Source organism: Phoxinus phoxinus, assembly GCF_949152265.1.
Source record: "Phoxinus phoxinus genome assembly, chromosome: 3".
Lineage (NCBI taxonomy): Eukaryota > Metazoa > Chordata > Actinopteri > Cypriniformes > Leuciscidae > Phoxinus > Phoxinus phoxinus.
Genome location: NC_136878.1, coordinates 5160300 through 5177277, shown reverse-complemented (window position 1 = coordinate 5177277; position 16978 = coordinate 5160300). Strand labels below are relative to the sequence as shown.

Genomic DNA, 16978 nt, shown 5'->3' with positions numbered 1-16978 from the left:
ATAAAAGCATCATTGTACTCCGTGTTAAAAATAAGTATTATCTCTGTAAACACTGCTGGGTCATCTGACCAATCGCAGATTAGCGTCGCGCAAAGGAGGGGTTTGGAAAAATGAGTCGTTGAACGATTCATTTGGGAGTCGGTGAGCAAATCAGGTAAAAATAAATGCATATTATACGACAACAAAAGTGTTTTTTGTCATTGCATGCATGTAAAACTGTTGTTGGGGACTCCCACAACAACATTAGGAACATTTTAAATGTCATAATAGGTGCCCTTTAATATGGAGAATAGTGTGCTAATGTGTATATTTGTCATATAAACGTACAGTCATAAGTGAGTTGTTAATGTTAATCCAGTAAGTCATGACTGATTCAAACTAATATAATTTTCAACCGACTCAATAAAAATAAAAAAACCTTCTAATAAGAATCATTAGTCAATCAGACAAAAATCATGTTTTTGCATGCAGCCAGCAAATACATCGAATTCTAAATAAAATAAAATAAAATGAAAATGTGTGTATTTATTGCCTTTGTATTATGCTATGGTAGATCATTTTGTATCTTGTTTTAAGGATGCCTAGTCATTTTATTCAAAAAGACTATCTACATGCATGTGTTGAGTTTGACTGCAAAGACCGATTTAGACAGTATTTAAGTGACTGTTTATGTTTACAGGAAACCTGAAGCCAGAGGTAAAGTGTGAGCAGCTATAGTAAGCACCATCACGTCTGGCTGGTGACATACGAGACACACACAGGCCTGTGAATGCCCCGTCTGTGGTGATAGGAAGCATAATCCTCCTTACGTCCAGAATGGGTCCGTTGCAGTAGTAACAGCGTGGAGAGAAGAGGCTGTGGTAGTCCTTTTCACAGTACGGCTGGCCGTCTCGCTCAAAGAAGTTTTTGGAGCCTATCTCCTCCTGACAGTGAGTACACACGAAATGTTCTGGATGCCACGTCCGGCCCATTGCTGTCACCACCTGAATGAATCAAAGAAAACGAGGATGGAAGTGTTCTGCTTCACTAACAACAAAAGACATAACTGAATACCAGTGTCTTATGATGCTATACAAGCCACAATATTTTTTATTTTATCATAATATTAATATTTTTTCACAATGTATTTTAAATGTTCTTAAAAGTCTGCATTTATTTCATCAAAAATACAGTGAAAACCAGAAATATTGTGAAATATTACAATTAAAAATAACCGTTTCTTTATAAAGATTTGTTTAAAATGTAATTTATTCATGTGTAGAAAGTAGGGCTGTCAAAAGATTAATTGCGATTAATCGCATCCAAAATAAAAGTTTGTGTTTACATAATATATGTGTGTGTACTGTGTATAATCATTTATATATATATATATATATATAAAAACACACACAATCATGTATATATTTAAGAAAAAATTTTGTTATATTTATATATAAAATATTTATATAGTATATAAATGCAAATATTTCTTAAAATATATACATGAATGTGTGTGCATTTATACATAATAATTATACACAGTTACAATGCACTGAATTATTAGCTGAATTATGAAACATTTTTTAGATTTATATCTATACCTATCTATAAAATGACTTGAAGATGATGTCAAGATACTATACAAAAAATATTAACATAACCTTTTATTTTTCCCCTTTTTTAGTCATTACAGTCTGATGGCTGAAAAGAAAACCACCCCCTTATGGCAGCGCTTCACCCAGCCAACACCAGAGAAGGCCAAATGCAATATAACAGAAGTTTGATAAATGCTGCTAAGTGCACTAAACTTAATTTTTTTCATTGAAAAGTTTATTTGACAGCTTATTTTCTTCTTACCTGTTTCGTTTATTTAATATATTTGTTATACATTATTTATACGATGTTTTTACATTATACATTTTTAATTTAAGTGTACAAGTTCAGATTGGTGTGTTAAATAAAGGTTTTTGTTGAGAAATGTTGTCTATCTTAGTAATTATTTGTGTACTTAAATTATATCTTTCAAATAGAGGTTAAAAACAAGCAAAAATAAACATATCGGCCAAAATAAATCGGCAGCATTTATCGGCCATCGGACGACCTGGATTTTTAAAAAATCGGCATCGGGCTGAAAAAACTCATATCGGTCGACCTCTACACAGTACACACACATATATTATGCAAACACAAACTTTTATTTTGGATGTGATTAATCACGATTAATCTTTTGACAGCCCTTGTAGAAAGTAATAATTTTTTTCCCAGGATGCTTTCATGAATAAAAAGTTCAAAATAACAGCGTTTTCAACATCGATAACAACAAGAAATGGTTCTTGAGCAGCAAATCATCATATTATAATAATTTCTGAAGGATCATGTGACACTGAAGACTGGAGGAATGATGCTGAAAATTCAGCTTTGATCACAGGAATAAATTACATTTTACAGGAATATATTCAAATAGAATATAGTTATTTTACATTGTAAGAATATTTCACAATATTACATGCATTTTTGATAATAAATGCAGCCTTAGTGAGCATAGGAGACAAAAACATTTTAAAAAACACTGACATAAAAATATACCATTGGTGTTTTTTTGTTTTGTTTTGAAACAGAGCTTCTGTACTAGGGCATAATATCCTAAAAATCCAAATGGGATGTATGTCAGGATAATGATTTGGCCAGTAAATGAGCTCCTCCGCAGATCTCTTACCTGGCCAGCGATTGGTTTCTTGCAGGCTCCACAAACGCCTTTGGCTACGGTCTGGACACCCAGGCGGTTGAGGTCTGACTGCAGGCTGCCTAACATGTTGTCCAGTTTATTCCCCTGCTTGGAAACGCTGGTGGGGGAACTCTTGCCCTGAGCCATAATCTACAGCAAAAGGAAAATCATTTTCATGTTTTAAAGTCATAAAGCAAAGAATATGTGGATGCAAATCCCACTCTGCAGACGCAGACACAAAACAAGCAGCTTTGTTTAGGGCTGTAAACGATTAATCGAATACAAAATAAAAGATTGTTTACATAATATATGTGTGTGTATTGTGTATAATTATTTTGTATATACAAATACACACGCATGCATGTATATATTTAAGAAAAATGTGTTATTTATATATAAAATAGTTCTACTTATATATAATATAAATCATATAAAAATATATATATATATGCAGTATATAAATGCAAATATTGCTCAAATATATACATGCATGTGTGTGTATTTATATATACAAAATAATTATACACAATACACGTATATTATGTAAACACAAACTTTTATTTTGGATTCGATTAATCGTTTACAGCCCCATAAATAATTACTTCCAATTAATCATTTAGCAAATGCATTTATCCAAAGCGACTTTCAATACACTTTACCAGGTCAATCTCCCTGGAGAAACAGGAGAGTTAGTGCCTTGATCAATGGCACAATGTTGATAATTCATGGCTAAACACATGCAGGATTTGAAGCCACACCAATCCACTGACACTTAACTTGTTTTGGAGAACTCAACAACACTGAGAAGTGCAATATAAATGTCCCCTTATATGGAGTGTAGTTGTTCAGATATTTTTGTGTGCTCAACAAACTTTGTACCACGAGTATGCTCTAGTCTCCCTTGGCTGAAAACGCTCTCAATATAACCGTTGCGACCTGAAAAAGTTATTTTCAAACTCTTAAAGCATGTACATCAAGAGCTTCTTTCTTCAAACAAACAGGACTGGAGATGTTGAATTGCACACATTTACTTGCAACATTTATTAGTCAACCCATTACAGGATGTTAGTGGTTTATAAACTACACAATTCACAACACTTAAAGTAGTTCTCAGCTTCCCTGAAACACTTATTTTGAATCAACGGAATTAACAGCAATGCATGGATGGAAATGTTTACTGCATTCGTCTTATTTCACAGCCTTGAAAGTAAACGGCGAATCGACAGCCAGCAGAGATACTTGATCCTGCACAAGCATGCAATAGTTATTATATTTAAACACCAAATCTGGTTAGATATTATGCAAAATTGGCAATTTTATATTTTAATTTATTTCACATAAATGGAAAGGTTGTGAATCATGTCTGTTTTACTAATCTAAGGAAACCAATCTCATGCTCCCTGCGTAACCTTCCCTAAATACAACAGGACCAAGAAGGTGTTAAATACATAATCAGATGACAGACCAAAGAAGGCTATGGGTCAAGAAGTTCTGGTGTAACAGTAACCCCATCTCTGTGCTCGCAGTTCAAAGAACCGTGACACAGAAGCATTATTCACAAAGCAAAATTAGCAACCTATTAATCCTCTGTTATTTCTGCTTATGATCTCACACTTAAACAAGCTACTCCTGACGTACTGCAGCGCAGCCCTGGAGTCAATTCAGGCAAAAAAACAGGAAGTGGAAATGAGGCAGTCAGTCAGACTCAAGTTATATTATTTAGTAAATGTGAGTTTGTGAGTTTACATCTCGCAATTCTGAATTTATTTCTTTATTTATTGCGTGAAATAAAGTCGCAATTGTGTGTTATAAAGTCATTATTGCGAGATATAAAGTCAGAATTGCATGAAATAGAGTTTATATCTCTCAATTCTGACATCTTTTCTCAGAATTGTGAGAGGTAAACTCGCAATTGCGAATTAAGTCCAATTCTAAGGGAAAAAGGACTGACTTTTTTTTTTTTTTTTACCTCAGAAGAATAGTTTATATCTCATAATTCTGACTTTATAACATGCAATTCTGACTTTATATCTCACAATTGCATATTATAAAGTCAGAATTGTGAAATATAAACATGCAACCCTGAGAAAAAAATCTGAATTTCAAGTATATTTCTCGCAATTGCGACTTTATATCACGCAATTCTGAGATAAAAAGTCAGAATTGCGAGATGTAAACTAGCAATTGTGAGGAAAAAAAAGTCAGAATTGTGAGATAAAAAGTCGCAATTACTTTTTTTATTTTTCACTCTGTGGCGGAAACAAGCTTCCATAAATATTAGATCAACACAATAAACTTAACTATTTAAAAGAAAAACAATGTTATGTTATAGATTATTTTGCATGGGTGCCGCAGTCTTGTAGTACTACAACCTGTGACGTCAAGGGGTTGGTTGCCTTCCCGGAGTTCAACAGATACAACGGTAGAGAGACAGTTAAAGACAGACAGTGGAGGACAGAGACAGTGAAAGATGGAAACTGGAAAGCCGCAGGGCATCAGAAGACAAAAGGAAGACCACTATTGCATTGCTCCTGGATGCAAGAAATAATTTTACAGTGTTAAAAGCAAAGGACAAGTGCAACAGCCACTGAAACAGAGAAGAGTTCGGCTTCACTTCCAGAAACAAAGTCCCACTGCCTCAAGATTTCCATAGTTAAACTTGGATATTCATTTAATTGACTGTCAGAAATTAAAATGAACCACAACCATTATAAACACATGCAGAGCTCAAAGCTGATGCAAACCGCAAAATAAATCTTTCTTTACCAAGCAGGACTCCAAATGTTGGATAATCTCCAAACATTATCCATAATCCTGTCGTCTTCCTTGCCATTATCTTTTTGTGCACTCTGTCAAAGATTTTAACCAACTTTTCCTTCATTGCTGGATTCCTGAATTATTTTTGTATGCCAATTTTATAATCAGCCCATAATTGCCTTGCAAATAGAACTTGAGTCCTATATTGGCCGTTTACTTGGTGACAGACATTATGAGTTTATCTATTACTAGTAATGATTACAGCAACTAGGCAGAAAAATCAAAGACCAAAATCAAAACTATAATAATCTTTGTTAATCCAATGCAGCCAACCAACCAACTCTGTGAAGTTACAGGTACTACTGCAAGATGGCGGCACCCTTGCTACAAAAGCTATAATAAAAAATAGCCATGTTATATAATTTTTTTTATTAGAGTGGGAATCCATTTACTAAATAATGTTACCTTGACCGACTGCTTCATTTTCAACTGTAATTGATAACCAACAGAATTTGCTCACGTACCAGGAATCCAGAGGAAAAACAAGGGAAAACAGACTGTCTTCATGGGACATGTTGGTACCAGCAAACTATTTAATAAATGCTGAGACACTCCTAGTGTGAGCGCTGTTTGGAGGTCAATCACATAACGGCATATGCTCAATAACCCCCTGAGGTCGGCAAACGCGCGGGCGCGTTTTGCTCGTTTTTTTTTACATAGCAGCAAAATAGACCTAAAATACTCAGTCAGTTTTGGTCATACAGCCTTAAGAAATATGAGAAAATAAGCTGTTAAATGTCTACTTTTTTATGTGTCCACTTACAATCGAAATAAAACATTGTGCTTTTGTAAAATAAAGAAAGTAAACAGGGAGTGCTTTATGCCTCTCCATCTCCGTGAACTTTTTTTCTGAAGCACGTTTCTAAATTTAAACAAATCTCAGCGAATACTATTCACTCAGACATGAGCTATATATCTCTATAATCATTTAAGTGTGTAGTTTTAAATTATCTAATTCAAAACTAAAACAAATATTCTCTGTTTATGTAATCTATATAAAAAGAGCGAGAGATCAGCTGTGCTCATTATCTTTCTGCCACCTCATTACTCCGCTAATGTGACACGCCCATCGAGAGCGCGCTGCTATTCAAACGCAGATTATCTGAAGCAACACATGCAAACCAGTCAACGCCCACAACAGCTGGACAACACGCTCGCTGTGAGGAATAATAATATCGTGATAATTCTGGAAATTTTACCTCAAACGTGCTGGAGTAGCCGAACAACGGATCCAGCTGCAGATCATCAGTAAGTGCTTTGTTCTAATCGCGATATGAAATGGTGTCTGTAAACCGCAAAAGACTGTTTAAATTTGAATCGCGTTTCTGTGTTTGAATGAATGAACGGCACAGACGCATGTTGTTTACTACAGCTCGCGCGAGTTTCGCTTTTAGCAAACTATCTATATTGCCTACTGAGATGAGTAAAAATCAACTGAATACGTTGAAATAAAATGTATTTGTATAAGCAACATATTAAACTGCAAATTAACATTTATGCCCTAATATATATTATAAAAGACCATATGTTACAGACGAAATATGAAAGACAAAATTTCGTTTTGGATAGATTATTTATAAAGCTTTTACTGCCACATCAAAACCTAATTTACAAGGTGCAAACAAAATCTTAAAAGGTCAATATAAGCCTTCTCTATAAATTATTTTTGTGTTTTATTAGTGACAAATTTGGGGAGAGGATAGCCTACATAATCCAAAACTTTCTGAAAATACGAATGAGAATTAACTGCACAATTACTAGAAATGTTTACCTTGGATATTATACAATTTGCAAGCATACAGTTTGTGGAAAAATACACTTTTTTCAAGATGTTTCCAACTCTGAACCAATTCTGTAGTAATATATATATATATATATATATATATATATATATATATATATATATATATATATATATATATATATATACCGGTATATATATGTATGTATGTATATATGTATGTATATATGTGTGTGTGTTGTCTTTGCATTTTTTCTTGTAGCCACAGTGACACCTAAGGCTCATTAGTATGCACTGCAGCATTAGCAGGTCTTTGTCTTCAGGTGTGAATGAGGACATTATTCATGACCTTGTTGGATCATTCACGCCCACCTGCATATTGCCTTTCCAAACAAAAAGTGTCTTACAAAATTTAAATCAATCTATTGTTTAATGTGAACGATTAGCCCGGATGATTTTCAGATCATTTTGAAGTAAATACTCTAGCCGACAAGATCCATTAGTCAAAAGTATTGTGGGAATATGTGAAGTTGGTCGTTTGTGGTCTTATATCAGACAATTTAAGTTTGAGTTTTTTGAATAACCACGCATAAATAATATTCTCTCAAAAATGCAAACATGTACATATATGTTGCTCACATATTATGATAGCCATGTTCGTGCTAAATAGAGTGTAATTACACCTTTGCCATTAATGTTTATAAGCAACTGAAAAAAATACAAATATCAGGGCATTTCAAAACATCTCAAGGACCCCAAAAACACCTTAGACTCCAGAGGGATAAGCAACATGCTAGAAACCATGAAAGAATGGATAGAAAAGGCACAGGGTCCCCCCAACACTATCTGACCAATGAATTTTCAAAATGTCTTTCATGAGCTTTCCAGTAGTTTGTGATGACTGGGTGGGAATCATTCCCATTTACATTCATATTCTAAATGATTCACTAAAGATTCATTCAGACTGATTTGTTCAACAGATTAACTTGAGAAGAATCCACTCGTTCATTTAGGTTTTCTCCACTACGGTCACCTGGTGGAGTTTGCTTGCTCAGTTGGGGTTTAAAAAAACCCAGTTAATATTCAATAATATTATCGATTTAACTGCACCGACGCTATAAGATGAGAACGAAATTTGAACTGAACAAGCACTAACTTTGTAATATCGACACTGTTAATAAACTAAACTGACTTAATGAAATAATGACACTTGTCTTTTTAGAGCTCCTTTACACCTGAAATTGAATTAGTTTAATAATTTATGACTTCTGCATCATTAACACTTTCCTGTTAATTAATCTGAAGATGCTTTGCCACAATCTGTATTATATAGCTCGAACGTTCATTGTGTTCGGTCTTCCGGTTTGTATTTCCACAGCATGAAGGTAAGATCTTACAGATTTATGAATAAACCGCTCGTTTTAAAATCTTCTGACATCCGCTTCAAACATTACAATGCTCATGATAACTTCCGTTAACTCTACAATAAGTACTTTACCAGCTACTCTTCGGCAGCGATGCCATAGAAATATACAGAGCTACCGCAAAAACTAAAGTTCAAACACAAATTCGAAAGATGGCTGCGCGCTTGTCTATAAAGTGCTATACAAATAAATGTGACTTGTCTTGAATGGTTCACTATGGCTTGTGAACCAGTTTTACACCAACCCAATATACAATCAGCTTCCTATGACTTTTGTTATTAATTTCCATGACTTTTCCACTTTTGCCAAACAAATTCCCTGATATTTCCATGCTTTTCATGACCGTGCGGGACCCTTATGACAGACACAAATGCAAGCTCGGATCAGATGCAGATAAACAGAGAGAGCAAGTTCATGCCTGTACCGGTGGAAAAAGAGGTTCGTATTCCGTTTGGCAGCCCACAGATGATAAAACCTTTGGTGGAGGGGGTGGGGTCGCAGGTTTGGGTGGAGGGGATGGAGGAGGGGTGGGGTCTTTAGGTGGAGGCGGAGTCGGAAGTGGAGGAGGAGGAGGGGGAGGAGGAGGAGGAGGGGGAGGAGAGGGCTCTCTAGGAGGTGGAGGAGGTGGTGGGGGGAGAGGAGCGGGCATCTGTACCACAGCCACTGGCTTTTTTGGGACAGGATGGGTTAGGACTTTTTTTGGAGGACTGGGCAAGTCTGGAGGAATGATGATCTGATGGACAAAGAAATGTGAAACACAACACAAAATGCAAAATGCATAATATTGTGTAACAGTTCCAGAAGTAAAAAAATCACATTTATTTTCTCCATAGGAAGATTATTGTAAAAACAAAACTCACAACAGGTCTGTCTTTACAGTTGTAAACTTAACAGTTGTTAAACAATGGTAAATGCTTTAGCTGAAGCCATCAGTTTGCATTATTTCAACGAACTGTTTAAAGAATCGTGTTTAACAGCAGAATTCATGGTGAAAAACTACCTTACCCATGATGCTGTACAGAAAATAATCCACCAATCAGAGAATTGCGTCGAGTAAGTCGTGTCAAAAAGAGCTATAAAACACTCCAAATACTTAAATGTTTGTGCGTGTGTGTGTGTATATATGCATAATTTGCAATAAACTTAAAATATATTGTTTATATATATATATATATATATATATATATAATAAATTTTAAATGAACCATAATATATCTCCATAGTTTTTCATCCGATTATCGTTCATAATGGTTCATGGGATTGAAGTTGTTTCCCTCAGTAAAGTCGTTAAGTAGTCTTGAACCTGATTTTAAAATACTTTTTTTGCTTTAAATAAAAGTTTGTAATGTTGTGATTCACCTCTGTTTGGTTTGGTTCAAGGCTTTAACAGACTTTTTAAAAGTCCATGTGGAAAAATTCATGGAAAAATTTCTTCCTGAACTAACGCCATGGCAAAAGTGGACACGCACTGTTGCACTCTATTTGAAAATGCTTTATAAAGGGTTAAAAGCCAATTTTATATAACAAACCAATTCTAGAAATGTTTTTATGCAAGCTTTTGTTAGTGCCACCAGTAATCTTGTGACTTACACTACCTTATCAACCGTTGGTGATACACCACCTTCCTCTCTTAACCGCTGTGGGTTGGAACAGACAATGACCCCTTCCGTAAGCCAATCATCCGGCCGTTTTTGTGGCCGCCCAGTGCGACCGATTCCCAGTTTCCCTTGCAGCTCTTCAATGAGTAGATCTTGCGAGTTACTCTTGTTGAGAATGAGCGGGCCCAATTTTCTGTGCATATGGCCATCACGAAACATTGGGTGAACATTGGACGTTTCCTTTGTGCGTCTGATGACCGATTTAAGCTGCGGAGAGGCAGCATTAATGAAGTCACCACTTTAAATTTGTAGATAATGCCATGCTTTCTTTGCAAACGCCATTCAAGATCTCAGATATCCAGTCCAAAGGCCTTTAAAAAGCAGGCAGCAGGATAAAAATCAGCACTGTAACCTCACACCAATCAAATTTGGGCCAATGCAAAGCGTAGCTGGAAGCATCCTCTTCGTGACTCACAGAAAGAACAACTATAACCTTCTACAAACAATCTGAAATGATGCAAGAGCAGGTATAAAGACTACGAAGCAAACACAACATGCCAAAGCAATGCAAAATTGTCAAAACAAATATTTAATTGGACTAAAAGGCTAAAATTGCTATTACTACTAAAAATTTGAATTATTTTTTTTAAATTTGAAATTTGATTCAAAACTCTCTTTTTTTTCAAATTCAGAGTGAATAAATTTAATTTAAACAAAAAATGTATTTGATTAACAACAAATACATGCAATATATTTGTAAATGAATTTATATTATTATTAAAATACTTCCCTTTATAGGCAAGAAAAAGACAGACAAGCTAGTTTGGAAAAAGTTTTGCTGACAGTTCAAATGGAATCGATATCCCCCCAGATGTTGTACATTATTTCAACAAACTGCAATTCTTTCAATTTTAATCATTTTAATCTAGTTACTGGCGAACACAAATAATTAATAATTTAAAAGCTATACTTCATGATTGATGCATGTGAATCTGCATGATTTGAATGTATTGAGTAAATGACTCAACTGTCACACCCTTTAAACATCAAATTTAGCAACTGCAAATAATTTGCATCATGCAAGACCATCAGAGTATGGGACCACAGTAAATAACCACTTTGCAGAACATCTCCTGCAGCTATCTAAAAAGCATCACGTGCCCTGATGAAAGAAAGAAGTGAAGATGGAATGCAATTGCACAATGAAACCACTGCAAAACTGCAAAGAAACAAGCAAGCCTAGCCTTGTTGTCCTTTTAACGCCATACGCCTCATTGAGGAAGCGCGTCAGGGCATGCATTTGAACATCCCAAAGACTCCTTCCACAGAATCTTATCCATTTCATGCACCACACATACTTTGGATTCCTCAATTCTCAACCTTTCCAAAAACACGATACAAAGCAATGCAGCTGAATAGAGCAGCTACAAACCAAAAGAAATTAAATGACTAGCCCTCCAATTTTAGGAGCACTAAGTGACATTTGTACATAGGTATCGGGTTTTTGAGAGGCATATTTAACTTGCTAATGGTTGGTGCTTCTATCTGAGCAGGATGGAAAGGTTCAGATTGGATATCAACAGGCCCCTTGGCATAAGGATCAGGCTTGTGTATTTGAGAAAGCATAAACAGTCGTACGTGGTGCCGCATGCTTCTCAATCATGCTCGCTAAATTTAGGGGTGCAAATTGGAGACAGTCTAATAGAGTTGGTGTGCCTCATACTTGTCCAGAAGTGGAGAGCCTTTCAACCGCTGATGGCTGAAGAAGTGGAAGGTCCAGAGAAACATCTGACGCTCCAGGGTATAAGGAGTCGTCTGTCCAACTGATATCAGTTAAGGGGGTTTGTGTGTCTTTATAGCCACCCTGTGGCATCGATTGATGAAAAAGTGAGAGAATGTCATCGTTCATTTCTGGTGAGCCAGGATCTCCTTCAAGCAGTTTCACTGCCTCTGGTTGGGAAAGACTAGACGTCAACAGCTCGTCCAGAGCTTCCTCCAGAAGAGGCTTGGGGCAAGGAAGACTTTTATCCAATATGCCAGGTCCAGAGTTATCCGGTTTCTCTTTGGAAGGCTTGGGAGTTAATGTTAGGGTTGAAACTGGAGGAGCAGGTAGTGCAATGAGAGTTGGCACTGGGCTCTTGCTAGTAATCCCTGGATCAGGATTTGGGCTCTTGGCAAGGACTCCAGGGAAAGGACTTTTGGTTGCTCTAACAGCTGTAATAGGGCTTGGGCTCTTTCTGACCACAACTGGACTCGAGGTTTTAGCAATTGTTAGAGGACTAGAACTTCTCACGTCGACAATTCGATTTGAGATTTTCATAACCTCTGGTGGACTGGGGCTTTTAGCCACTGGGCTAGAAATCCTTCGATTTATAACTGGGGAGAAGGCCTTTGCTACCACGGGTGGACTGTTTTTGGAAACCAAAATCGGACCTGAGGTTTTCACGTTGAAGATCTTGGGTGAATTGACTTCACGTTTGTTTAAACTTGATGGCGGAAGGCTTGAAGTTTTTGCAGATGGTTCTGGTGATAAACGAGACTCGGGGACTGGACTCGTTGCGCTAGAATCTACCAGTAGTTTATCCGAATGGCTCTTGGAGGAAGTGAAGCGCACCGTGGAGCTGGACACTGGAGCTTTGGTTGTTGATTCCTCAACTATGTGGAGTTCCAGCAGAAACGATGCGCAATTAGAGGAAGGAAAGCTGTGGTCAGATACCTCTGCTTCTGGGACTGGGACAGAAGGGACTGTGAGGCTCTCAGTCACCACAAGATTGGGAAGTTCAGACCCTTTAGTGGATAATAAGTCCTCCTTAACGGACACAGAGCCAGACTAGACAACCAACAGTAAGACGACAACAATCAAAGAGAAAGGGAGGAAAGCATTTGAGTAGAATCACGAAGGCATGCTGGGAATGATCCATTATCTTATTCTCAAATAAAAATGCAAATAGTGGCTTAATGCAATGAGTTATGTAATCTTGCAAAGTTTGGCTTATTTAGTCAATAAAAAAAAGTATTCCAAGAACGCAACAAAGTACAAGTCGGATATTTGGTTTACCAACCTGAAAGCAAATATGATCACCAGAATTTCCAGATATAAACATGACACCACAACCACAGCATTCCAGATTCTCTCTTTTCAACCGCAGTGTGGCTCACGTCCAAGACAGATATGCTAACAAGACCTTTATAATGGACCCATGAGAGCTTGCCCTCATACAAGGCATATAAACCTTTATTCATTTCAAAGGCCTTGATTGATAATAATCTACTGTTTACTATCTGATTATCATTATCAGCACTCACAGACATGCATATAATAATAAATCACAAAATTAAAACACTAAACCAATGACAACTCATTCAAACAGCTCTTGTAATGCTACAGGCCGATAAATAAGATTTTTCTCATTAACCCTTATGTGCTGTTGTGGCTGTTTTCAGCCACTATGGGGTATTTTTGAGTCTTATTTTGGCCATAACTTTTCCCGTGTTTCAGCAAATGGAATGATTTTTGGTGACAAAGCTTATTTTTACACATATTTTAGGAAAATGCTTTGAAAATTTTCAAAAACTCAACAGTACACTCTGGGCAAATTCACTACCCTTTCGTTATGTTCGTGGCTGAAAACAGCCACTACTTTAAACTGCTGTAAAAATTGATCAGATAAATATTTTTTTGCCATTTTTTTTGCATAAATCTATTAATCAACCTCAGTCCTGTTCAAAACTACTAAATGTTTTTAAAAAAATCAAGATTTTAACTCTTTAATTGCCAAATTCATAAATTATGTAACTGATTTGGGAGGGGAAAAAACACAAAATTACTTATTTTCAATATAAAATGTGATTGTGGACTGGATTTTTTTTTACCTTTTATCACAGTCTTGGACATGTCAAATATTAGAAACAACATTGGTTTTGATGCATTGTTAGTTTTTGTGCAGCATTAGATTTTAACTTTTTCTCCCTCATTTACTGTTCGTGGCTGTTTTTGCCCCATTGACTTCCATTATAACCACATTTTTTGATTGCAAAGCCATGACACCATAAAATCATGCATTTTTGATTGTTGGTGGTTTTCCCTGTTGGGAAGAGGTAAAAATTTAAATTTTTACTGTTGATAACCAGGTGGCATCATTAACCCTTTAGATAGGCCTGTGCAAAAAAAAGCTTAGTTTCTGGCTTTTACATGGAGTTATATGGAGTATAATAGCATAATAAAGTGTGTGTGTGTGTGTGTGTGTGTGTGTGTGTGTGTGTGTGTGTGTGTGTGTGAGAGAGTGAGAGAGAACTCACCTTGATGCGTCTGAGAAAATCAAAATATGCACATCAGCTCTCAGAACTACATGGAGTAAACAAAAACAAAGTAAGTGTATTTATGCATCTGCCTTTTGATAATGAGAAATGCAGACTAAACAAAAACTAAGCAAGTGGATTTGAACACTTGCATGCAAGCCTGCTGGTCATTTGATGGTGAGAAGAGCAGCAAGCAACATGAGAAAGGGCTTGACTTGTAGTGAAGTTTTAGAGATGATTCTGCAGCCGGACCCCTCCAGCGAGCGGCAGGATGTATTGTCTTCTCCCTCTGACACCACAGACTCAGGAGAGGCAGATCCTGATTTGGATGTGGCACCCTCATCATCCTCTCTAGCTTCCACTGAAGGCGAGGGGGATTCGGAGGATCCTGGGTCTGGGTGGATTGGGAGAAACGGCGAAGTGTGGTTTTCCAACGCGGAGACAACTCCCTTTCTTCAGCCTGCCAGAGGCGTGACTCCAGGGCCGACGAGATGATTGACCTCATTGTCAGCATGACCAACCTCCAAAACGCAGAGCTCTGGTGATTTCTTGAATCTTGAGAGGGACATGGTGGCTCTAAAAATCGCACGACCACTGTGATCATCCCACAGGCAACGTGTGGACTCCCCTCTGGACCTGTAGACGCCGGCCAAAATCAGTAGCCCCATGTAGGCACGGAGATCTGTGGAGTCCACCCCGGTCCAGTTTCTCATTGTGCGGCGCCCGTAAAAAACAGATTGAACACAGAATCAATGTTCTGGACCCTTGCGATGGCATAGCGCGTCGGCCATGAAGTCACGCCTCTGGCAGGCTGAAGAAAGGGAGTTGTCTCCGCGTTGGTGGAAAACCAAACTTCACCGTTTCTCACAATCCACCCAGACCCAGGATCTTCCGAATCCTCCTCGCCTTCAGTGGAAGCTAGAGAGGATGATGAGGGTGCCACATCCAAATAATGGTCTGCCTCTCCTGAGTCTGTGGTGTCAGAGGGAGAAGACAATACATCCTGCCGCTCGCTGGAGGGGTCAGGCTGCATGATCATCTCTAAAACTTCACTACAAGTCAAGCCCTTTCTCATGTTGCTTGCTGCTCTTCTCACCATCAAATGACCAGCAGGCTTGCATGCAAGTGTTCAAATCCACTTGCTTAGTTTTTGTTTAGTCTGCATTTCTCATTATCAAAAGGCAGCAGATGCATAAATACACTTACTTTGTTTTTGTTTACTCCATGTAGTTCTGAGAGCTGAGGTGCATATTTTGATTTTCTCAGACGCATCAAGTTCTCTCTCACACACACACACACACACACACACACACACACACACTTTATTATGCTATTATACTCCATATAACTCCATGTAAAAGCCAGAAACTAAGCTTTTTTTTGCACAGGCCTATCTAAAGGGTTAATGATGCCACCTGGTTATCAACAGTAAAAATTACAAATTTTACCTCTTCCCAACAGGGAAAACCACCAACAATCAAAAATGCATGATTTTATGGTGTCATGGCTTTGCAATCAAAAAATGTGGTTATAATGGAAGTCAATGGGGCAAAAACAGCCACGAACAGTAAATGAGGGAGAAAAAGTTAAAATCTGATGCTGCACAAAAACTATCAATGCATCAAAACCAATGTTGTTTCTAATCTTTGACATGTCCAAGACTGTGATAAAAGGTAAAAAAAAATCCAGTCCACAATCACATTTTATATTGAAAATAAGTAATTTTGTGTTTTTTTCCCTCCCAAATCAGTGACATAATTTATGAATTTGGCAATTAAAGAGTTAAAATCTTGATTTTTTTAAAAACATTTAGTAGTTTTGAACAGGACTGAGGTTGATTAATAGATTTATGCAAAAAAAATGGCAAAAAAATATTTATCTGATCAATTTTTACAGCAGTTTAAAGTAGTGGCTGTTTTCAGCCACGAACATAACGAAAGGATGGGAATTTGAACAATGCACAAGGGTTAAAAGCATATTCAAAAATAAACACTTTTTTTATAAGACTCATATTCTACTGTGTGGCAAAGTAATGGATCATTGTTTAGGAAGTTTGTTTGTAAGGAACATTTAAATGAAACGTAAAAAAACAACAGTAAATATAATTTGTCTCTCTTGCGTCAAGACTTACATTGCTCTGAACTTTGAAGTCAGACAGTGAAGCCATGAGTTCGTCGAGTTCTCGTGTAGCGGAGGAGGCTGAGATTCGGGCCTGCTGCTGGGTGGGAGTCTCTTCCTGAACTTGTCTCAACTCAGGAACCATCGGCACTGATGGGGCGGGTCTATACATTGTACAATATTAAAAATGGGATGTAAGAAAAGGTCTAGCGCACAGATAAGGCACCTGGTCAAGTCTTCACTTCTTACAACATTCTGCTCATTTAAACATCAATGT

The 16978-nt window shown here is 37.0% G+C and overlaps 1 protein-coding gene across 10 annotated transcripts in view; it reads right to left on the bottom strand.

The window, feature by feature from the left end:
• The window catches only part of pxna (paxillin a), a 48835-nt gene that overhangs the window by 5684 nt on the left and 26173 nt on the right, over positions 1–16978 (bottom strand). For 4 of the 10 annotated variants that reach the window (XM_079608244.1, XM_079608243.1, XM_079608239.1 and 1 more), the window contains 6 exons: positions 16715–16865; positions 12008–13114; positions 10282–10551; positions 9105–9419; positions 2696–2854; positions 810–983 (listed from right to left, as the gene is read on the bottom strand). In XM_079608244.1, coding sequence (XP_079464370.1) covers positions 810–983; positions 2696–2854; positions 9105–9419; positions 10282–10551; positions 12008–13114; positions 16715–16865 — 2176 coding nt within the window. The remainder of the gene's footprint in view (positions 1–809; positions 984–2695; positions 2855–9104; positions 9420–10281; positions 10552–12007; positions 13115–16714; positions 16866–16978) is intronic. The other 6 variants (XM_079608246.1, XM_079608241.1, XM_079608247.1 and 3 more) reach the window with 3 other exon arrangements.